We start from the raw sequence: 24,655 nt of genomic DNA, 5'->3' as shown, positions 1-24,655 counted from the left end.
CCCATAGTGCACCCTGGTGCCATCTCTTGATTAATCAGACCAGGCCTTGTTCTTCCATTGCTCCAAGGACCACTTTTTTCAGCAGTCTGTACTACAGTAGGTCTTCTGAGATCGGTCTAGTCTCTAATTCTCTGAACCGGACTCCAGGTTCATCGCTTCTCCTTCCATGGGGTTAGATTTGTAGGTATTAAGCCCTGAATACCGGGAACAAACCAGCACAACTTGGTCCTAGTCAAAGTCAAAGTCACTCAGTTCCTTACGCTTGCCAATATTTCCTGCTTTCACCTGGCAGTGGCATTCATGGATGAGTAGATCATGGATATACTGTTGGATGGATGGATGGATGGATAGGGAGAATATAAATAAACTAGATGGAGAGATGAACAGACTGAATAGTTGGAATGAATGAAACATGGATAGGGTTTGAGGGATTGAAGGATGGACCAAGACATTATCATGTACTCAGTTATTCCATGTTCTAGATTACTGACCCAAGAGGCGGAGCTAGAATGATAGACAGATAGAAAGACAAACACTTCCTGATGCAAACTTGTCCATCTTTCACAAACACCAACCTACGTCCTTCTCACTGTCGAGTGTGTGATGTGCCATACAAGAGCCTGAGTGTTCTCAGAGCTGGATGGTGTGTGCGTGTGAAAAGTGTGTGTCCTGTGTTACATTTAAACAGAAGAAGAGGATTCATACTCCGTGTGTGTGTGTGTGTGTGTGTGTGGTAAAAGCATACTGTAGGGTTCAATAAACACTCAGCTTTAATCTTTCAAACACACACACACACACACACACCACAGTTATAAATTATAAATTAACAGACAAATAAAAAAACAGAAAATATATGTTAAATAAAAAAGAATTAAAGAAATAACAAAAAAAATTCCTAAATTATATAAACAAATCAAGAAAAATAAATTAAATTTAATCTGCAAAATCAAGCAAGAAATTTGACTGCTGTTTAAAAAAGTAAAAAAAAATCTATACACTGTAAACCAATAAAAAAATAAAACATTTACAAATAAAAAAAAAAGTGATTCTAAAGGATAAAGAAACGGGTGAACTGGTTTTCAGTCAAACTGAATTTTGAAAACATTTTACAGAACATTTAACAAAACAAATAAATCTTTTACTGAAGTAGAAATAAGACGACTTTGTTTCCAGACAAACTTTGATACACAAACTCGCTAACTGCATAGCTTGTGTGTGTGTGTGTGTGTGTGTGTGTGTGTGTGTGTGTGTGTGTTTAGAAAAGGTTTGAAAGCTTTTGAACTGTGTTGCAACACGAACAGAAATTCCACGGCCACTTCTCTCCTGCAGCTCTTATTGTGTGTGGGTTTTTTTTGACCTTGCATGCTTTATGCCAATCCACACAAAAGCATCCAAAAAGCATAAAAGCGTGAGCATTCCTCACCACGCAGGTAAATAAAAGCGGCAAAATCCTGAAAGCAGCCTTGTCCCTGACAGAGAGAGAGAGAGAGAGAGAGAGAGAGAGAGAGAGAAATGCTCAAGGTTATCCAGAAAAATAAATAAATAAATAAATAGAAAGTAAAAGAATGATTTAAGGCAGCAGAATGTAAACCTAAAAATCATTTAGCTTAATAATAATAATAATAATAATAATAATAATAGCCTAAAGCACTAAAATATTCAAAAACAGATTTTTTAAAAGATTCCAAACTGATGTATATAATGAGAAAAGAAAAGAAAGAAAGAAAAAAATTTAACAACAACAAAAAAAAAAAGAAAATGGAGAATGAAAGAAACGCAAAATTAAATCGATCCGTTAAAGTAGAAAACAAAAACAAGGAATAAGTAATTAAAGACAGAACAGAGAAAAAAAAAGAAAACAATGTGAGGAAAAAGAGGAAAACTAAAGAAACAAAAAAGAAGATAGAAAATGAGGTAGAGAAAGGGAAGGAAAAAGAAAGCAAAAAAGACAATCTTTTGACAAAATGACAAAAAAATAAAAAACAATGTTGTTCATGAAAAGACAGGAAATACCAAAATCCCAACACTAATCCCAACATTATTCCCACAATCCAGACACCAATCCCTCAATTCCAGCATCATTCCAATACTAATCCCATAAAATAATCCCACAATTCCGAGACTGATCGCGCCATTCCATCATCGTTCCGACATTCATCCCATAACTCCAAGCATCAGTCTAACACTAATCCCACAATTCCAGCATCATTCCAACACTAATCCCACAATTCCAGCATCATTCCAACACTAATCCAAAGCTATTCTTGTAATTCCAACACTGCTGCGACAGGTCGGTTTTGTGGGTTGTGTTTTTATGTTGTAGAACCACAGTAGTGTGGTCTGTGTTATGATTGGGTGAAATTCTCTTCTGTAGCCATGTTGTGTAGTTCAGCAACACACACAAACACACACACACACACACACACGGTTGTTTCAGGTAGTTTTATTGCTTGTTGAATTGTTTACATTGCCATGCTGACAGAAAGAGGACGTGTACACACTGATGTGTCCATGACAACAGTTGAAGAAACACACAGTTCACTCCATACAGTAACCAGTGATCACATGACTTCGGAGCGTACAGTACATGATCTCTTATACGGAGCGTTTCCTCCACAAAAACAAGGCAGAAGTGTGTGCACAGAGTGTGTGTGTGTGTGTGTGTGTGTAACAGACAGAAATCGCTTGCAGCTCGGAGCGAGCTTGTGAATGTTCACTCGGGTGCAGCGTCACCGATCCGAGGTAAACAAATTAAGGAAATCCACGAGCCACGTCCTCCTGCTTTAATATAAAAAAAAAAAAAAAACCACGTCATGTGAACATTCAAGGTGCAGTCTGTGCCGGGACGTCGAGCCGACACACCGCTACGGAGATTTGGCGAGCAATTGTTTAGCGATTATGCTAAGAAAAAAAGACAGAGGTAAAAGGACGAGGAATCTGTTCATCTGCCCTGCACCTGGTGAGAAACGGAATCGCGTTAGAGGGAAAACTCGCTCGCTGGAAACACTAGCTGTGGACAAAACCATCATTAGTAAGATAGAAAGAATTCTATATTAAAAGGAACCGTTCACTGGTTAAAGTGGCAGTATGTAAAGTTTACAATCATTACTAGACCTTTAATTATCAAAAAAAAAAAGGGCTCTAATTGGCTGTTCATTTCAGACACTTGTTTAGCTCCGCCTCCTGCTGCAACAAGGGAACTCCTCAATCATAATTTTTTTCAGATGTGGAAAAGTGAAAGCTTGACGATTTATTTTTTTTTGGGTTGTTTCAGTAGAATCAAAGATAGCAAAGGGATATAAATGAAATAAATAAATAAATAATACGCACTGTTTCTTTAAAGTTCAGGTTTAAAGTTTAAAGTATAAATAAATAAATAAAACTAAGCGTTTTCAAATGTGAATTTATTTCACGTTTCTGCCTATACTTTTTCTGGCCCAGAAATTAGCTACACCCCTCCATCTAGACAAAACACAGGCGGAGTTATTTTAGATAAAACAGGGAACTCGAGCAGAATTTTAATGCTTGTGTGGAGTTTTAGTTCAACTTAAGTTTCCGAATTACACTTTTCTGGCCCTGAACCCAGCTCCGCTCCCGAAAGCTGCCTCAAATGTATGTAAAAAGCAAGTCAAAGATCGTTTTAACTGTTGTGGGAAGTCGAAGGCTTGGCGATTTAAGTTTAAGTGTGAGCGCTCTCGCAGGAAGGGGAGGGCTGTAAAAATTACACACTGCCGCTTTAAATAATCTGCTTTTGCTGTAATCTGACTTCTAGTAGGATTTTTGTAAAACATTACTAGCCCAATTGACGCAAAATATGACCTCACTTGGAGACAATCAGCTGAAACACTTGCTGTTTGATGCCTGGTGGCTTTTTCTCTGGAGCTACAAGGCTAATATTTTCCCTAGACAGAATCCCAAAAACATTGTAAGTGTAACTGGTAAGTGAAGAAGCAAACACTGGACACCGAACAAGTCTTTAACTAACTGACTGCTTGTGAAATTTACTGCTGAACGGTTCTTTTAAAACAATTCTATAAAATAACCATGTAGACAGAATCTGGATCATCAAACCTGCAGGAAAAAGAGCCCCAAATTACAACACAGACAGAACCAAACCACTTAGAAGGCTTTTTCAAAAGCGTCCAGTATGAAAACTCCTAAAAAACATTTCAATATCTCAGTAACTGAACCACAGGACAGGAGAAAAACATCTTCATACGAAGTTACTTTAAGATTCAATATGAACCTGGGTTTGTTTCTAATAAAACTCGTGTTTAAGTCTTATACGCATGTGTGTGTGTGTGTATGCATATATATACATAATATATATGCATACACACACACACGTCAGAAAGGTGTCATGTGACACAGCTCAGCATAGCTGATACGCTTCAAACGCATGAGGACGTTTAAAACAAACGAAAAAAAATAAAGGATGAAAAATAAAGAAATAAAAGCAAGATGAATTAAAAATGTGCATGCACGCACGCACACACACACACACACAACAACAAAGACATCTTACCAACGTGTACGAGTTACCTGTGGACAAGACGTAAAGAAATTACCCACGTTAATCTAATTAATCTAGCGCTTTTTACTTAAAAATGATACAAATTTCGATTTCGAATAGGGCTGCTTTCATGCTCAACGTTTTTTTCCCCCTGCCTAATAAACACAGAAATAAATAAATAAATAAATGTATATAAAACTCCTCAATATAAAAAAGTGTGAAAGCAGCTTTCAGTTCTAACTTGCTAGGATTCCATTTTTTTTTTCATGAGGAAAAAAAAAAGTTTTCTTAAGCTACAAATAAATAAATAAAATAATTTCAAGTCGCAACCAAAATAAATAAATAAATAAATAAATAAATAATAAAAAAAAACATCAGTTCTTTAAACTCAAAAATCCCCCTCCCTTAAACCCAAAACACTTGACTGGAGATGTTAAGGTGGTGAGATGAGGAAAAGAGAGATTATTGTTGTGGGGTTTTTTTCAGTGAACCGCCTGCAGATACGCCACGTTACGTTTTATACACACGACCATCATTTATACTTCTTTTTCTTTTCTGTTTTTTTTTTTAATCTTTAAAACGTCTTCAAATCATCATATTAATAAGCGTGCCAAAGATCAACACTTTGGCCTAAGCCTGCTTCTCCAAACAAAACGTATAAAACAATTCAGCAATGATGTGTTTTGGTACAAATAAACAACAACTTGAAATTTCTAATATTTAAGGAAAGAAAAAGGAAAAAAAAAAAAAAAGAAAAAAAAAAAAAAGACTTCCACAAAGTTCCTCAAAAGGTCCAATATAAGCTGGTCTTATTCACATGAGCGTGAGCGCTGATAGCGGCTGCTCCCGACACACAGAGACTCCTGGACAAGCGCAGAACAGTGAAACGCTGAAAGGCTAACAGCTAGAGGAACGAGGACGAGGGCAGCTTCTGTGCTAATCGCTAAGGATGAAAGATAAAGTGGCGCTCATTAAAATAAAGGGAAACACAAAGGAGTAAAAGCTCAGTGGATATGGTGTGGTAACGCAGTGCAAAATCACCACAATGCTAGTCAGCAATAAACACTAGCTAGCGCACGCCGAGGAAGCTGTGACGAAGTGGAAGCATTTTAATGAATCATCCGTCCAAGGCAGAGAAAAAAAAACATCAGAACTCATGTTGTACTGATGGCAGCACGAGTCAGCAAAGACAACGTGGCGAAACGCCGATCCGGAACGACTCTGAAGCGGTAAAACATCCGGGAGGAAACAGAAAAAGAAAGAAAATGCAACTTCAAAATAACTCCAGCTTTTACAACCTCGAGAGTCCAGCGGAAAAATACAACATCTGACCATTTCAAGGTAGTTAGCAATGCTAGCAAGCTAATCCAACTAAGAAAATGAAGTACATCATAAAAAAAGCCATGGGTAAAGATAAATAGAGAGAGAGAGAGAGAGAGAGAGAGAGAGAGAGAGAGGAACAGATATGTTTACTTGCTTTGTAATGCAAGTTAGCAAAGCTAACATAACAATCCTTCACAGCAGGGGAATGGAAGAGCGCACTTGAGCAACAGAGTGAACAAACGCTTAAAAACAGGGAGATTTTTACCTCAGAAAAAACTTTACACACAAAAAAAAACCTCCACAAATCCACCTCTCCAGTCTAGTTTAGCACAGAGCTAACATAACAATAACAACGCTTCGGACTCCAGACACTAACGCGACGTCTAGATGCGACACGAGCTAAAAACTTCAGAGCTAAATCTAACGCCGGGGCTGTGATGTAAACGACAGGGAGGCCATTACTATAGAGTTATTAAGGAAATGAAGAACGAATGAAATCCTGAAATAAAATTAGCAGTGTTAGCATTATATTTCTTCAGAATGCAGCGCTTCATAGCTAACCAGAGCCGTGCTAGTGTTAAAAAAAAAAAAAAAAAAAAGTGAATGAGAGAGAAAGAAAGAAAGAAAGAACACTATAGTCTCCATACCGAACAAACTGAAAGGGAGCTATGGCTAATTACACGTGATGCTAGCTGGTAAAATTTCAGATTAAGTGGAAAGGTTTGTCTATCGCCGGTGTTTTATTACAGAACCTGTAATAGCGTTTCTTTTATTTAATTTAAAGGTAGACCTTTTTTTTTTTTTTTTTTTTTTTAAGTTTGGTGATAAAATAAATAAAGTCAGTATTTAAACCTGCGATCATAAACGTGTGGCTGCTAAAAGCTGAGTGAAGTGTTGGATGGGGATAAATGTGCTGAAATATGAACTACAGCTACGTCACACCTGAACAAACTCTTTACACCCCGTTTCTGCTGCCCTCTAGTGGTGGCAAAAAAGAACTACAACTCCAGCATGAGCGATCTTGTCCAGAAGCGTAAACAAGGAGGACAGGAGCAACCGATATCGAGCGCTACAGGTCTCACTTAAAAGCAGCCTTCTCTCACCTTTCACTTGCTGATCGTTCAGTCAAAAGAAAACAATAACAATAACAATAACAGCGTCTCTACAGTCAGAGCGACTTTCCCCAAGTGTTACTAAGTTTTGGGAATAATCACCGGAGTAAATAACACAAAGCAAGAACAGCTGCTCTCAGTGAAACCATGGACGATTAAAATCCGAGTCGTTTGGTGTTTTATTTCTCCTCACGTTATTTCCTCCGAGATTCGCTTTAGTGTTTTGAGAGCTTTCGTGGAAAACGTGGCCTTGATGCAGGAGCCCAATGTCACCTCTCGGCTTCGTGCTGATCGTTCTCTCGTCCGTCCGTCCGTCCGTCCGCTCAGCTGTCCAAGATGGTCACGTCGATGTGGGACAGATCGATCATATGCCTGCGTGATCACGACACAGAAACAACTTAGCCGCTAAGCCGTTCATTTAAGCTTCATGCAACAAACGAACAAACAAGTTGTATTCCTCCGACAGAAGAAGCTCCAGATGAACCTCGCTCACCTGTGGAAGCTGTGCTGGAAGCTCAGAGCGTGCTGAGGATTCACAAACTTAGCAACGGCTTTCCTCTGCTGCGGCATCATCTTAAACATCTACAGAGCATCAACAAAAAAAAATTATTTTTACATTAATTTTTTTTTTTTTTTTTTTTTTTAAATCGCTGATACAGGAAGAGAAACTGTCCTGAAGAAATACAATTATTCAGAAGCTTACTCTACTCAGTATATATAAACCTGTTCTCATCCATACAAACTGAAATTTAATCTATATCTGGCCACCAGATGGCGCTACAGCACAATCACAGACACCCCAGCCACACGGACAGAAAGCTGAGTAACTAGCGCCACCCAGTGTACTATAGTGTTACTGCATCATGTGACCATTCGTACAAGTATCTATCCATCGTCACTGCTCGGAAATACACCTGACACTGGAGACTCCTTCCTTATGTGTCACCTGAACATCATCTCAGGCCAAGAGAAATTCACCTACATCGATGGTTTGGGAATGAGCTGTTACCATAGAAACCACAATCTATCAGAACAACAGCTGCTGTGATAAAACATGAATGAACACTTTCTGACCAATCAGGATCCAGTACTGTATATGGTGTGTCCTGTATGGGGCAGATGGAGTTATGGTCATATGTATGGGGCAGATGGAGTTAAGGGGGGGTGTGTGTGTGTGTAAGTATATATATATATATATATATATATATATATATATATATATATATATATATATATATATATATATATATATATATATATATATATATACAAACTCAACTCCATCTGCCCCATATACATATATATGTATATGGGGCAGATGGAGTTAAGAGTTAAAGGTATATGGATGGGGCAGATGGAGTTAAGGGTATATATATGGGGCAGAAGGAGTTAAAGGTATATGTATGGGGCAGATGGAGTTATGGGTATATATATATGGGGCAGAAGGAGTTAAAGGTATATGTATGGGGCAGATGGAGTTAAGGGTATATATATATGGAGCAGAAGGAGTTAAAGGTATATGTATGGGGCAGATGGAGTTATGGGTATATATATGGGGCAGAAGGAGTTAAAGGTATATGTATGGGGCAGATGGAGTTATGGGTATATATATGGGGCAGAAGGAGTTAAAGGTATATGTATGGGGCAGATGGAGTTATGGGTATATATATATGGGGCAGAAGGAGTTAAAGGTATATGTATGGGGCAGATGGAGTTAAGGGTATATATATATATGGGGCAGAAGGAGTTAAAGGTATATGTATGGGGCAGATGGAGTTATGGGTATATATATGGGGCAGAAGGAGTTAAAGGTATATGTATGGGGCAGATGGAGTTATGGGTATATATATGGGGCAGAAGGAGTTAAAGGTATATGTATGGGGCAGATGGAGTTATGGGTATATATATGGGGCAGATGGAGTTAAGGGTATATATATATGTGCCTATGGGGCAGATGGAGTTAAGGGTATATATATTTGGGGAAATGGAGATATGGGTATATCTAAGGGGCAGATGGAGTTTAGGGTATATCTAAGGGGCAGATGGAGTTAAGGGTATATCTAAGGGGCAGATGGAGTTAAGGGTATATCTAAGGGGCAGATGGAGTTAAGAGTATATCTAAGGGGCAGATGGAGTTTAGGGTATATCTAAGGGGCAGATGGAGTTTAGGGTATATCTAAGGGGCAGATGGAGTTTAGGGTATATCTAAGGGGCAGATGGAGTTAAGGGTATATCTAAGGGGCAGATGGAGTTAAGGGTATATCTAAGGGGCAGATGGAGTTAAGGGTATATCTAAGGGGCAGATGGAGTTAAGGGTATATCTAAGGGGCAGATGGAGTTAAGGGTATATCTAAGGGGCAGATGGAGTTTAGGGTATATCTAAGGGGCAGATGGAGTTTAGGGTATATCTAAGGGGCAGATGGAGTTAAGGGTATATCTAAGGGGCAGATGGAGTTAAGGGTATATCTAAGGGGCAGATGGCGTTAAGGGTATATCTAAGGGGCAGATGGAGTTAAGGGTATATCTAAGGGGCAGATGGAGTTAAGGGTATATCTAAGGGGCAGATGGAGTTAAGGGTATATCTAAGGGGCAGATGGAGTTAAGGGTATATCTAAGGGGCAGATGGAGTTAAGGGTATATCTAAGGGGCAGATGGAGTTAAGGGTATATCTAAGGGGCAGATGGAGTTTAGGGTATATCTAAGGGGCAGATGGAGTTAAGGGTATATCTAAGGGGCAGATGGAGTTAAGGGTATATCTAAGGGGCAGATGGAGTTATGGGTATATCTAAGGGGCAGATGGAGTTATGGGTATATCTAAGGGGCAGATGGAGTTAAGGGTATATCTAAGGGGCAGATGGAGTTAAGGGTATATCTAAGGGGCAGATGGAGTTAAGGGTATATCTAAGGGGCAGATGGAGTTAAGGGTATATCTAAGGGGCAGATGGAGTTTAGGGTATATCTAAGGGGCAGATGGAGTTTAGGGTATATCTAAGGGGCAGATGGAGTTAAGGGTATATCTAAGGGGCAGATGGAGTTAAGGGTATATCTAAGGGGCAGATGGAGTTAAGGGTATATCTAAGGGGCAGATGGAGTTAAGGGTATATCTAAGGGGCAGATGGAGTTAAGCCCACCTGTATGGGACCGATGGAGTTGAGAAGGTTTTTGATCTGTTTCTCTGTGGTAGAGGATGACAGGCCGTCTATAGACACCGTGCTGGACTGAGACTCCACACTCCGCGTACTCTGTCTGTTTGGAGGCATCATCCGACCGCCACGAGCACCACGCCCACGCCCACGCCCAGAAACCACCACCTCCACAGTGACCACACACACACACACACACACAAACACACACATACACCCACACCTTAGAACAAATTCACTGAAACACGTCTATGAGCTTTATATCATTTCCACCATGCGTTCTCACCCCGACTTCTCTGCTTAAAAACTGCTTACTAATTATTTACTCGTTTGTGACAGTATTTAATAAACCGCCTCCTCCAACTACTTACTATAGACTATAACTGAAACCTCAAATCTCTTAGTGAGAAAAGGAAATCCAACAGAAAAGCAGATGATAAATTTCATGTACACACAACAACAAACAACCAAAAAGGAAAAAAAAAATGTAAAAAGAGGGAAAATAAGAAAATGTTAATGTATTTCTCCAATTTGCAGGTTGGAGGGAAGAAGAAGCAAAAACATCAGTCACATGCAGAATAATTTGTCTTTTATGCCCCTGTTTGTTGCCCTATGATGGCGTACCCGGTTACTCTGGCTCACTTCAGGCTGCTGCTGCGGCGGCGGTGGCTGGTGTTGTTGTTGTTGTTGTGGTCCAGCCGCTGGCACCGTGACCTTCCTGGCGGTGCCCAGTCTCTGCTGAGGAGCGGCTCGTCCAATCGCCTGATTCTGGAGGGTTGGAGTCTCCTCTCCCTGTGGGATAAAGATAAGCCTGCTCATATATTCTGCTCATACACACGTCTGAGGTACGATATTAGTGGCAAGAGAACGACGGCGATTCTACCACACGCTCGGAGCGCAGATCGTGTCACAGGGATCCACTGAAACGAATACGAATGTTACGCACTTAACCCTGCGGTATAATCATTAACACTGTCTGATCTTTATCATCTAGTCTAATTTTCTTATTTCTTTGTCTCTGCTGTTGTACATGAGCATTCTGCAGGAAGAGCGGGACAAAAGGCCGACTCGTGCTCCTGCGCTGATGAGCGAATCCGTCCGTCTGAGCGAGACGCTATCACTCCATCACTCTCCCGTCTGATGCGCTGACAGATTAACGCGCCTGAATAGAAAATCCAGAGCTGCTTGTCGGATTCTAAGCTGCATTATTCCCTCACCCTCACCCTCCTCCTCCTCCTCGCTGCTTTTGTGAACGTTTCATTTACTCTTATCGGCAGCGCTAAGCTCAAAAGAATACCCGTCCCTCTTCTTCCCCCTTCTCCCGCAGGTATTATTACGGCGCTACCTGCGCTGAGGAAGAAGATTAATTGTGCCCGTCGTGGGATTGACACCTATTTTAACACGGATCAGCGTCAGACGTCTGGAGAGGAGAAGATAACGTTGTCAATCCGTTCTTGAGGATGAGACAAGAGTCTGGGTTCTTTTTTTCGCCTCCACGCCGCTTCTTTTCACGGTTAAGACGTTTATTTACGAAGCGGACTCCATGTCAAATCTCAAAACTATAAACTTTTACGGTCCCGATGGTGCGTAAATGACCTAAAGACGATCCGCGGACCTTTAAACAGCTGTCGGAAGATGAAATGCCACACGACTCACTCTGACGAGTGCCATTTCAGCTCTTAAAAGGTAAAGTGTGAGCTCAATTAGAGCCCAGGGCCTTCGTGTAGGCTTTATGGATTTAATTCGGTCAGATGGACGTTCGCACTAAACTTCGACACTTGTCCGTTTTGTCCAGACTCGGAAAAAGACGCTTGACTTTTTTCCTAATATCGTGTCCTAATATTACAGATCTTACCCTTCACTCCACCGCAGTGTTGCAGTGCGTCCTACAAAACCACTTCACATTTTATACAGTAATATGCTCACAGAAACGGACTGATGCCACCACCACCATGCTTCACATGCTGTATCAAGTCTCACAGGGCGACTGCTGCTTGGAACGTTGTAATATTTTGACTGATTAAAAATCTTTTTTTTTAATTTTTTTTTTTTTTTAGATGTTTGGGATTTTAGATTGGATGTAGCTGACGTGATGAGAAAGATTTAAAGGCATGATGCTGAAAGCTGATAATAAAAGTGTACTTACGCCCGCTAGTCGTTTAACAACTCGCACTTTTTGCGGGATCTGAGGCGAGGCGAGGCCGCCGGTGTTAACACGTTGCATGACCGTCCTCTTCCTCACAACGTTAGCCTGTGCCTGGATCGGTGCAATCTTCTTCTCTTCTGGAGGAGCGGTGACGTCGATGTTGGAGCTGGGGAGCTGTGGAACGTGTCTCTGTGGGTTCTGTGGGCGCTGCTTTTGCTCTACGCTGGGGTTCTGTAGGCGGGATTTAATGCCGTTGGGGGTGGCTGAGGGGGGTGTTGTGCTGGTTCTGGGTTGAGTCGGGATGTTTTTGGGTTGAGTCGGGATGGTTTGGGGTAGAGTCGGGATGGTTTGGGGTTGAGTCGGGATGGATTGGGGTTGAGTCGGGATGGATTGGGGTTGAGTCGGGATGGATTGGGGTTGAGTCGGGGTGGTTTGGGGTTGAGTCGGGGTGGTTTGGAGTTGAGTCGGGGTGGTTTGGGGTTGAGTCGGGGTGGTTTGGGGTTGAGTCGGGGTGGTTTGAGTCTGCACTGGGGGTGTTTGAGGCACTACTTGTCCACCAAGGCGCTCCAGCAGCTCCTTTTTTCGTGCGCCTGCTTGCATTTGCCTGCGCATTTCCTTACGTTTAAGGATTTCCTCACGTAGTCGCTTCTGCTCCTCGATCTTCAGCCTGTACTGACGTGTCTCCTCATCCTCATCATCATCCTAAAACAGGCAATTAAAAATTTTTTTCAGAATTTTAAGGTTATGTTGTGTTTAGACGTGTTTGCCCGAGTGCGAGTGTTCGGACGTGTTTGCCCGAGTGCGAGCGTTCGGACGTGTTTGCCTGTGTGCGAGCGTTCGGACGTGTTTGCCTGTGTGCGAGCGTTCGGACGTGTTTGCCCGTGTGCGAGCGTTCGGACGTGTTTGCCCGTGTGCGAGCGTTCGGACGTGTTTGCCCGTGTGCGAGCGTTCGGACGTGTTTGCCCGTGTGCGAGCGTTCGGACGTGTTTGCCCGTGTGCGAGCGTTCGGTCGGGTTTACCCGTGTGCGAGCGTTCGGACGGGTTTACCCGTGTGCGAGCGTTCGGACGGGTTTACCCGTGTGCGAGCGTTCGGACGGGTTTACCCGTGTGCGAGCGTTCGGACGGGTTTACCCGTGTGCGAGCGTTCGGTCGGGTTTACCCGTGTGCGAGTGTTCGGACGTGTTTCCCTGTGTGCGAGTGTTCGGACGTGTTTCCCTGTGTGCGAGTGTTCGGACGTGTTTCCCTGTGTGCGAGTGTTCGGACGTGTTTCCCTGTGTGCGAGTGTTCGGACGTGTTTCCCTGTGTGCGAGTGTTCGGACGTGTTTACCTGTGTGCGAGTGTTCGGACGTGTTTACCTGTGTGCGAGTGTTCGGACGTGTTTACCTGTGTGCGAGTGTTCGGACGTGTTTGCCTGTGTGCGAGTGTTCGGACGTGTTTGCCTGTGTGCAAGTGTTCGGTCGTGTTTACCTGTGTGCGAGTGTTCGGTCGTGTTTACCTGTGTGCGAGTGTTCGGACGTGTTTACCTGTGTGCAAGTGTTCGGTCGTGTTTACCTGTGTGCGAGTGTTCGGACGTGTTTACCTGTGTGCGAGTGTTCGGTCGTGTTTACCTGTGTGCGAGTGTTCGGTCGTGTTTACCTGTGTGCGAGTGTTCGGTCGTGTTTACCTGTGTGCGAGTGTTCGGTCGTGTTTACCTGTGTGCGAGTGTTCGGACGTGTTTACCTGTGTGCGAGTGTTCGGACGTGTTTACCTGTGCAGGTCTGTTTGGCATGGTTTTTTGTACAGGTGTGCTCGTCTGTGCAGTTGGTATTTTATTCTTCATCTCTGAGGTGGCTGGAGGTGGGGCAGTTTTAGGGAGACCACGCCCTCGCCCGTTGTCTTCTCCCCCACCCCCCTGCCCCGGCCTGGTCAAAGGCCTAGGCTGATGGTGACGGATGGGGTTGGGGTTGCCGGGGGCGACGGGGAGCTCACGCAAGTTACTGTTGCGCTGAGGGAAGCTTTGGAGGTGTTGCATGGATGAAGGAGACCCCTACACACACACACACACACACACACACACACAAATCTTAAGACTCCAGATCCTTGAGATCCCCTCTTTTTTTTTTTTTTTTTATAAATAAAATTTTTATACCATTCTCAAGCCACCCATGTTGTTTTGTGGGCGAGGCTTCATCTGTCTAGGTCCGCCTGGAATGGGCTGACGGAAGGGCGGGTGAGAGAAGTGCATGATGGGATGCTGCTCCTGGTGCTGATGCTGGCGATGATGATGATTATGAGGCAGAGGAGGAACTTCCTGTCTGTGCTGCTGCTGCTGCTGGTGCATTGGGTGATGATGTGGATGTGGGGGAGGGTCATGGTGCTGCTGCTGAGGATGTGGCTGAATTAGGCCCTGGACCACCACACACACACACACACACACACACACACACACAATTACACAGTTACAATTTAAACAGCAACGGCAATGAAGAGAAAACGAGGTAAGAATAAAAATGCCATTCTGTCATCCATTGTGTTGTGTGTGTGTGTGTGTGTGTGTGTGTGCGTGCGTTACCTGCATGCCAAAGGGTGCATGCTGAGGACTGAAGGGGGCGTTGTGCTGCTGTGGAGGAAACGGCTGTCTGGGTCCCATGAAGCCGCGAGGTGCAGGCGGGGGAGGAGACTGCTGAGGAGGGGGCAGGTTGGGGCGAGGGGGAGGAAGGTCTCGCTGGAACATTCCGCCGACCGGGGGGCAGAACCCTGGCCCCGGCTGAGGGAAGGATAGAGGGAGGATGTTGTTGTTCATCAAGGGGGCGGAGCCAGGGAGATCAAACAGGGGCTGGGCTGGAAAACGTGGCTCTGTCGAATAGAGTATAAATGACCTACAATCCCTCAAAGGCAAACATCAGCAAAGACCAGATGATGAACTAAAAATGTCTGTCCAAGAGATATGATGTTATCTGGGACAGCCTCAGGTTTACCGTTGCTGTAGAATGGCTCCCTCTCCTGGTGGGGAGGCGGCGGCGGTCTTCTCCACTGCTCCTGAGGCGGGGGTCTCTGAGGCTGGAGGAAATTACCCTGGAGGTGCTGCTGGAAATCCACAGGGCCCTGAACACATGAAACACCCATCGAGATGTTAGCGTGCATGAGCGCCAGCGCGGTGTCGGGGGAACAAAGTCCCACGGTGGAGACGAGTAAACAGTTTCGCTACGGAACGACCGCTGACATTTTCAGCTAATGAAAACCCACGGCGAGATAACAATCCTCTAATCTCCCCGCTCTTTTATTCTCTTAAAGAAATGACACTTTCGCTCCTAAAGAGCAGCAGCGCTTCCTCTCGGCTCGTTACAAACGACTTAAGATGCGATCGAGCTTTTAATCCGGGCGAAAACGCGCTTGGAGAAAAAGTTACTTAAGGGAAAGTCAATCAGCTGGATTAGCTACGCAGAGCAAGGAAGGATGGAAGAATGGCCGACTCGAGGATTCGGGAAGAAGGAAAAAAAGAAAGGAATAAAAAAAAAAAAAAAAAGGTCACCGGCTCCAACACAATAGGAGCTTAAAAAGGGGCCCATAATACCTGGCTGCATGATAAAAAAAAAAAAAAAAAAACACGGCGTTGAGCTAATCCTCTGCAAATACGCACTCACATGGTCAATATGTGACCTGATGATGACTGACGATCTGCATGAGAGATAAAATAAATACCGAAAGACAAAAGGCCACCATTTTGAAGGGGGGGGACGGGGGACGAAGCTCAGGTGCCAAGATAAAGCTTCTGACAGATTTGCATGATGAATTTTATACCAAAAAAAAAAAAAAAAAAACATCTATGATAAGAATACAATCATCACCACGCAATTAATGAATGAACTAATTACAATGAGAATACGACAGGAAGGGTGAATAAACCCCTGAACGTTATGGCGCCGGTTACGATATATACGGAAAATAAAAACCAACAGGGATAAATCAAGACGTGGTTGTGATTAATATTCACCAAGTCAGCATTAATATTCATCAGAGAGCAGATATTGAGGTGAGACGTCCCTGTATGATAATCGATGCTAATCAGACACCCAGAGGGCCGTCGGTAGCTGCTGCTGCTGCTCCGCATTAGCATTTTAAATAACCTCCAAATGTGAAAAAGAAAAAGAAAAAAAAAGTGAAGGAATATAAAAACACACAAGCTACTACACTTATCCACGTGCGTACGCAGCTGGATTAGTCCCAGAGACCTCCGGCGTGTGTGTGACGTGACGTTGTTATGAATCTCAAACACTTCCAGTGTTTATATAGCATAGCGTTGACGTTTTATTGTGTTTTATTTATGCTAACAGACTCGTACGTTAAAGCGCTAGGGATCGCGTTCTGTATCTGTAGTGATGAGCAGCTAAGTGAAGGCTGCAGTCAGACACCACCAGGGGGTGCTGTGGACAGTGTTGCTCCTGAGACAGACAGCATGTTGACTCACAGCGTGTGTGTTTGTGTGTGTGCTGTCATGAGGTGAAGTGTGTTTACTTACCGGGAATCTCTGAGGGCCAAGGTTGGGTCTGGGCTGGTTCGGAGCAGACGATATCAAAGGAACTGAGAGAGACGGACAGAAATATACAATTCATCTGTTGATAATTTGCTAATCGCAAACAAAAGGTGCAAGATGGCTGTGTCTGGTGGGCGTGTCTATGTTGCACATACAAAAACGAACCTCTAAAATATTCCTGAATCGCTCTAGGAGGCAGTGCCTTCCTATATTTTACTTACTTCCATATATGGCAGTTGTGAAGCCACACCCCCTTAGAACTGCTCTCGTTTCCAGAAACATTCTTATAAACATCACTACGGTTCTATATACGATTTAGTCGTAAAGCCACTCCTACTTCGAGCTGCTCTTCTTTCCATATATGGCATTAAAAGACATCAATATCTTCCCATAGGCGGTGCAGTTGTTAAGCCACGCCCCCTGAGAGTGTAAGTTGACGTACCCTGCACAGGCGAGGAGGACGCCGGGCCTCTGAAATGCGGGTTGATGTGAATGTTCTTGGGCTGCTGCTGCTGCTGCTGCTGGTTGGAGTGTGTGTGTGGAATTGCGTGTGTGTGTCCGTGAGGGCGAGGCGGGTGCAGTTCATGCTGCGGACTCTGGTGCGGCGCCGGCGGGCGTGAAGACATCAGGGACTGCAGATGCTGCTGGGGGAGCGGCATGAGCGGCGTAGGGAAAAGACCGGGACCTCCACGTGGACCGGAGGGGCGGGGCTGAGGACGATGGGACGGAGGAGACATCATCCTGGGCTGAGAGGGAAAGAGAAAGACAGATAAATAATACGTCGTTAAAATCCACATTACCCCTTCAGAATAAGCAAGATATCAGAAGGAAAGAAAACATCTGTATGAAGTTGTAGCTTTGAGCTAAATCCCGTGTGTGTGTGTGTGTGTGTGTGTGAAGGAGAAGAAGATTCAATTGAACCGTTCCACCTCTCTAAAGTCTGTGGGTGCTGTTATTATTTTTTTTTTTACTTTATTTTAAATCAAATAAATGAATGAATTAATAAAAAGTGACGAGTTCCCGGGAGCAGGAACGACACGGATTTCCTCCCCCGTACACAGGAAGATAAAAACCCCAGGGGATTACGCTCCTCCATGGATATTTAATAATAAAATAAGCAAAGAGAGCTAAATCCTTAGACAAAGTGCAGATTTAATTTGGCGTAATGCTTTCTGATGGACTCCTGCCAAGTGGTTCGGGGTAATCCACGTATCAACATGGATAAGAGCGCGACTCCAGCTAATTGACTTTTCTAAAGCAAACGTGAAGCACGTGAACCTGAAAGGACAGACGAGTGTGAACGGAGGGGTGACGGAGGCTAAACCCTGAGCTATGACATCTGGATGTCCTGAAAGGTCACTAACTACATATTACAAGCATCTGTTCGATCTGAAAGCTCCCTGACTGCACCGCACCTTTAACGTGACCACGTGTGAGCTGGAACGGTGTCAGAAATAAGAAATGTTATACATTCTGTAATCTCAGGGTGGTTTATGAGCTGTGATCCGAGTCTACCTGCATGCCCAAGTTGACTGGCATCAGCGGAGGTCTGGATTCGTTCATCCTCCCCCGCCCTGCGCCTCCGTCTTTACGGAATCCTCCCAAACCGAATGCGGGCGGTCCACCTCCTCCTCTTCCTCCCCCTACTCCTCCTCTCCCTCGTCCACCGAAGCGACCTTGCTTCCTCAGCCGTTCCTTTTCCTCGAACTCCAGCAGGTCTGCTTTGGCCTCTTCGGTCAGTTCTAAAAAAAAAAAAAAAGGTCATGAGCGAGTAACTCAGGTGCTCAATAATAAATGAAGGCGTGTATGTTGGTTATGGGACGTACCCAGCGTTTCCGGAATGTTCCGGCGTTTGCTGACGGCGTCCGAGAGACGGACCACGGTGCTGTCTTTGCGTTCGGTTTTAAAACGCAGCCGCCCGCGTCCGTCGTCCTCGTCGTCCTCGTCGGATTCTTCCTTCGCGTCGGCCTCAGGTTCGACCTCCAGCTTAAGACACGAGTGGAAAATAAATCAATCCGGCAAAAGGACAGAACGTTCACTAAGTGCACTTTCACTAGTCATCGCTTACCTCCTCTGCTTCTGTAACCTGAGAGACGTCTTCAACTTCCTCCTCAGGCTCCGCCCCCTCCGCCATCTCCTGTGTGTCAGGCTGCACTTCCTGTGGCTCTGGGCCGTAGTCCTCGACCTGCAGGAAAAGTCAACGTCAGCTAATGTTACATCAGACATCCACTGAGTGGTGCTTGTTTACAGGAAACTAATCAACACACACACACACACCTCATTACTCTCCTCTAACAGCAAATGCTTTACTCCTCTTACACCACAGCGGATTTGTTTACCTTTTTTTTTTTTTTTTTTAAATCGGATTATAGCTACATTTATTAGACAAATCAGAATACAATTTTTGTAGCTGGAGAAAAACTCCCTCATGATGATGATGATGAAAAACCTGCACGGCTGCAGACGGAGATCGGGATGAACATGTTAACGTCACGTATGAAAAAGGGACAGCGTGTGTGTGTGTGTGTGTGTGTGTGTGTGTGTGAGGGGAGAGAGGTGTTGAATTAGCATAACAGTGGGGGTCTTAGTCACATTTCTATGCCCCATTAGTATTCCTGCATTTATTTGAAATTCAATGAAATGTAAATGTTCCAGTCGATGCACTGCACTGAAAAACTGGATAAACACACACACACACACACACACACACACACACACACACACACACACACACACACACACTCAGGCATTATCATTGACCGTGTCGTCTTTAGATAAACACACAGACACACACACACCTGAGTGACAGGCAAAATATAGCGTGTGAATGTCTACACACACACACAGACACACAGCTATATGTTCTGTACACTGTTACACTAAGTGCCCTGGAACTGATTTGTGTAAACACAGAACACACACAATCCTGTACACAGCAATCCTGTGTGTGTGTGTGTGTGTGTGTGTGTGTGCATCTGTAAAAACGCTCGATCCCGTCCACTCGAAAGGTGTCTCGATCCATCTGGTATCCTTTGTACAGCAGACAAAAACGTCTTTCGACACACTACAGGTCCCAGAAGTTGTTTAAGGAATAAACGAGTGGAAGGAGAGAAGCGAACAGACTCATCAATCATCCGGTGCTGCGCCGGAGCTTTAAAAGCCTTAACAATCTTTTCACCTCTTATCAGATCCGGGCTGAGGCCCGTGTCCTCGAGTGATGTGACAGGACAAAAGAGGTCTGGAATAAAACATCACTAAAAGAGGAAAAGATGGAATGAGGTGTCGGGTGCAGACGCCACCTTCCTCCTGTCAGGAATCGGAGATAACTCATGGTGCTCACGTTTTATATATATACACACACACACACACACACACACACACACACACACACACACACACACACGTATAAACAGGTGCGTTAACAGGTGATATCATGATCCAGGTCCAGTGCTGCTAGATGATTCTCCTATTATCCCAGAATAAAGACTGGTCTATAATGCAGCGATTGGTTAGGAAACTGTATAAAGGACAGTGATTGGTTAGGAAACTGTATAAAGGACAGTGATTGGTTAGGAAACTGTATAAAGGACAGTGATTGGTTAGGAAACTGTATAAAGGACAGTGATTGGTTAGGAAACTGTATAAAGGACAGTGATTGGTTAGGAAACTGTATAAAGGACAGCGATTGGTTAGGAAACTGTATAAAGGACAGCGATTGGTTAGGAAACTGTATAAAGGACAGTGATTGGTTAGGAAACTGTATAAAGGACAGTGATTGGTTAGGAAACTGTATAAAGGACAGCGATTGGTTAGGAAACTGTATAAAGGACAGCGATTGGTTAGGAAACTGTATAAAGGACAGCGATTGGTTAGGAAACTGTATAAAGGACAGTGATTGGTTAGGAAACTGTATAAAGGACAGCGATTGGTTAGGAAACTGTATAAAGGACAGCGATTGGTTAGGAAACTGTATAAAGGACAGTGATTGGTTAGGAAACTGTATAAAGGACAGCGATTGAAGTTACTGCTGTGTTTATGAGTGGAAAGTGACACCAACTCTAATTTGCCTAATGCACTTTTACACCTCAGAGATGTGGGCGTGTCCAGCGACGACTCCAGGGAAAGGAAAGTAAAGAGGACAAAAAGACTCACTTGAAATTCGTCATCCAGCGGCTCGTCAATCTGCAGGTCCAGCACTTCGTCTTCGTTTCCTCCCGTGGTGCAGTCCATCCCCTCTTCCTCTTCAGCCCCGTACTCCTCCTCCGCCTGTTCCACCTGCTCTCCCTCCACTACTCTGTACTCCTCGGCCGTGTAGTCATCTCCTTCCTGGAGCTCGTAGGATTCGTTGAGACCCGACGTTGCGTTCAGGCTCACCACTGCACCCTGCGCGCTAATATGAACGTACACACGGATTAAAACATCAAACAATAATTAGAATAAAAAATAGTTTGTTTTAGCTTCCGACCAATCAGGTCGTAGATGAGGGACCGGAGCAGAGCCCAGGCCTGCAGTGAAGTTGTGTACAGTTGTGTTCAGCGAGCACCGAGCAGATTGGGATCAAACCTGGTGTTCTGGTCTTCCTCGTCACTCTGCAGCAGGTCGTCATTAAGCTCTTCATCTGACAGCTCTGACGGGTTCTGCAGGAGGAGCACGAGAGATTGGTGTTAGTCGCTGCACCAGTCTGTGTCTGATGGACGTGTCGCTCCATCACAGCACACTTACCTTCTTGGATGAAAGCCAGTCCTCCTCAAGCAGGTCGCCTTCCAGATCACTGCCGAGTAAAAAGTCAGGTTAGAAACACTTTCCATCTCAATCAAACACACAAACCTCAGAGGCATCCCGTTAAACCAGACCCGCGTCTGCGACGGAAACCAGAACCAGACGTCAAAGACGTCAGCATCCGCAGGGCTTCCAAATGCTCCGCAAATGTTAAATCAATTCCTGAAAAGTCACAGCGGGAGGAAAGCGTGGACGGATTCGCCGCTCTCGTTACGCCGAAGATGAAAAACTAAATGTCGTCGTCAGCGTGCTAAAGTCAACTGGGCAATTTAATCTCAATTCTTTTATCATCCTCCTTTTCTTCTTAGCTTACTTAAATGACCGGGTTTTTATTTTAAAAAGAGAAATAAATCAAACCGTGCTTTTCCTGTCACGAGTTTAACGTTTATATTTTTTAAACTACTGCAATTTTACTCACTCACTCACTCATTTTCTACCGCTTATCCGAACTACCTCGGGTCACGGGGAGCCTGTGCCTATCTCAGGCGTCATCGGGCATCAAGGCAGGATACACCCTGGACGGAGTGCCAACCCATCACAGAGCACACACACACACACACACACACAATCACACACTACGGACAATTTTCCAGAGATGCCAATCAACCTACCATGCATGTCTTTGGACCGGGGGAGGAAACCGGAGTACCCGGAGGAAACCCCCGAGGCACGGGGAGAACATGCAAACTCCACACACACAAGGAGGCGGGAATAGAACCCCCAACCCTGGAGGTGTGAGGCGAACGTGCTAACCACTAAGCCACCGTGACCCCCAATATAATCATTTCTATATATAAAATGTAATTATTATTGTGTGACGTTACTTTCATTTTATTCTAACATTCATTTTTATAATAATATAGTGAGACAGGGTTTCCCGCAGAAAATTTGTTAGTTAAGGCGGTAGGGTTCGGCTGGTTTAACAATTATTTATTTAACACTAAATATAAAATTTTAATAACCTAATAATAAATGAGAAAGTGCAAAACAAAGCGCGTCCGCGCTATTCTCCGGGATGCACTTGACGGCCTTTTGTGCAGCGGAATTTTTTTTCCCCCATACGACCTAGTTAAGGCGGAAGGGTTTCCCAGCTTAGGCGGGCCGCCCGAACTGCAAAGTGCTGCGGGAAACCCTGCGAGATATTTTTATATTAATATTTGACGTCTTTTTTGCCGCTGAAATATTTAAAATTTATTCACTTTTTATTATTTTTATTTTTTTTAACTTATTAGTAGCAAACTGAAACACACCACTTTACCGCATCTATTATTAATTATTTATAAACATTTGCTCACCTGTCCAGATCATCATCATCATCATCACCTCCTCCACCTCTTCGTCTCCTCGATCTCTCGGCTCCCGGTTTATCGTACTCATCAAACTCCTCATCTGGAAAAACAAGACAGGACGCAAATAATCGTCTCAAATCCACGACAAGATACGTGATATCGACATATCATACGCGGCACTGGGGAACGCCCTTGTTTACGTTACAGCAGGAGTTACGCTTTTACCACTGACGCTGGAGACTCCTTCCATTTAATGGTACATAAAGCTCTCTTTCTGATGAACTTGAACACATCAGTATCAGTGTTTCCATGCAGCTGAGCAGTTGGTTCGTTTTTCTGTTTAATCCAGCATAAAGTTAACTAATTATATATATGTATATATATATATATATATATATATATATATATATATACACACATATATATACACACACATTTTAAAAATACATTTTAGTGCATTATTCAAGCTTATACATTGCTGGATACATCCTAAGTAACTAGAGCAGTCAAATCTATAAATAAAATGCTTTCTTCAGCGGATAAAGTCGGTTTAAATCGACTGTTTATACACATACGCGGCATCAATCCGGATTTCTGCCGAAATTCTACGAAATCGCACGGAAATACACGAAACCGTACGGAAACACACGAGACCGAACGGAAATACACGAGTCCCTCCGGAGACACCCACAATAGCTAATTAGCTAACAGGCACAAAGCTGACGTTTAAACGATTTATTTAACATTCAAACGAACAGTGTAACATAACATTGTGTAAATATTCACACCTCACCGCCCCCTCCCCATTCGAACAAGAGTCGGTTCATTTCTCGGTATAGAAAAGCCGTCGTGCTAGCAAGCTAGCTAGCAATGATGGCTAACACAAACCGTCTCATTAAAGTTTAATGCGTTTAACAGGCTTAATATCTCATACCTCGAGCACTGGCCGCCATCACAGAGGACGGCAGATGTCTTCAGAGTGTTTGTTTCCTTTCAAGTTTGGATAAGTGCATTGGGGCAGATGCTACAGGGCGATTATTTTGGACCCGAGGTGTTAGCGAGTATATTATGTGAAGACGGCGTCGAAGTCATACACAAACATGGCGGACGGGTCCGAGTCGCGTCTTGCATTGTGGGTGCTGCGGAAGTACTGAATTCAAAATGTCCACCGATTTACTTATTTGTTTCTTAAAATTGCACAAGTTTTCTTTCTTTTTTTTTTTTCTTTTTTTTTAAATCTGAGCTTTAGGTGTTTTGGTATATAACATATCTCTATATTCAATGTCTGGAAAAGTGTTTATAAAAATCCTTCTTACATCACATTGTGTTTTCAAGCCAGTTTACAGCTTTCATTGAAGTTCATCAACAAAAATACACAACATAAGAAGACATAAACGGTTCTTTGTGTGATTTCAGCCTAAACGTTTATTAGTTTATTATCGAAATCTTTCGAGTGTGGGAAGACGAACGCTTTTGTGCAGTAAGGTCGCTCGAGTTCACATGGAAATTTTTGAGAGCGAAACGATCGACTGACTGAAGATCCGAAGGAAACGTTCGAATGTACGAATGTAAATCTCAAGATTTACAGGTGTGAGTCGATATCACATCCGATACACTCGTTTACACACGGGGCAATTCCTCTTTCTCACAAACACAACAACAGCTACAATAATAATAATAAGAAGAAGAAGAGTTTCATATCCATAAAATCTTTTATATATTTTTATATATATATCCGTGTGTGTTTCATCAGGATTCCCTGTTTTTCTTCCTACCGTCTAAAAACCTTGTTTAGTGAATTAGCTGTGTGAAAATGTCCAGGTGTGAGTAATTTAAT

The 24,655-nt window shown here is 43.6% G+C and overlaps 1 protein-coding gene across 2 annotated transcripts; it reads right to left on the bottom strand.

The window, feature by feature from the left end:
- Window positions 1-2,427: 2,427 nt before the first annotated feature.
- Window positions 2,428-23,940, bottom strand: rbm33a (RNA binding motif protein 33a). 2 transcript variants are annotated; one of them, XM_060873775.1, is made up of 19 exons: window positions 23,753-23,939; window positions 22,825-22,918; window positions 21,473-21,521; window positions 21,314-21,387; window positions 20,903-21,140; window positions 18,819-18,935; window positions 18,577-18,736; window positions 18,266-18,492; window positions 17,193-17,496; window positions 16,736-16,797; window positions 15,195-15,321; window positions 14,789-15,072; window positions 14,366-14,623; window positions 13,985-14,263; window positions 12,238-12,939; window positions 10,716-10,883; window positions 10,080-10,259; window positions 7,442-7,530; window positions 2,428-7,320 (listed from the first exon to the last, which is right to left on the bottom strand). In XM_060873775.1, exons 1-19 carry the CDS (start codon window positions 23,769-23,771, stop codon window positions 7,272-7,274), a joined length of 3,480 nt encoding a protein of 1,159 aa, XP_060729758.1. In that variant the 5' UTR covers window positions 23,772-23,939; the 3' UTR covers window positions 2,428-7,271. The 2 variants fall into 2 exon arrangements, with proteins under 2 accessions (XP_060729758.1, XP_060729759.1); XM_060873776.1 differs by lacking the exon at window positions 10,080-10,259 and having other exon boundaries at window positions 23,753-23,940.
- Between the last annotated feature and the right edge of the window lie 715 nt (window positions 23,941-24,655).

Source organism: Tachysurus vachellii, chromosome 7 (assembly GCF_030014155.1).
Source record: "Tachysurus vachellii isolate PV-2020 chromosome 7, HZAU_Pvac_v1, whole genome shotgun sequence".
NCBI classification, from domain to species: domain Eukaryota; kingdom Metazoa; phylum Chordata; class Actinopteri; order Siluriformes; family Bagridae; genus Tachysurus; species Tachysurus vachellii.
This window is presented reverse-complemented; position numbering and strand designations above follow the sequence as displayed.

What these genes read in the sequence shown, in the direction of transcription:
- rbm33a (XM_060873775.1), bottom strand. An exon ending in GATGATGATGATCTGGACAG is followed by an intron (nt 21,522 to 22,824) that starts GTGAGCAAATGT and finishes TTTACTCGGCAG; the next exon opens with TGATCTGGAAGGCGACCTGC. An exon ending in AGGTTACAGAAGCAGAGGAG is followed by an intron (nt 18,737 to 18,818) that starts GTAAGCGATGAC and finishes TCGTGTCTTAAG; the next exon opens with CTGGAGGTCGAACCTGAGGC.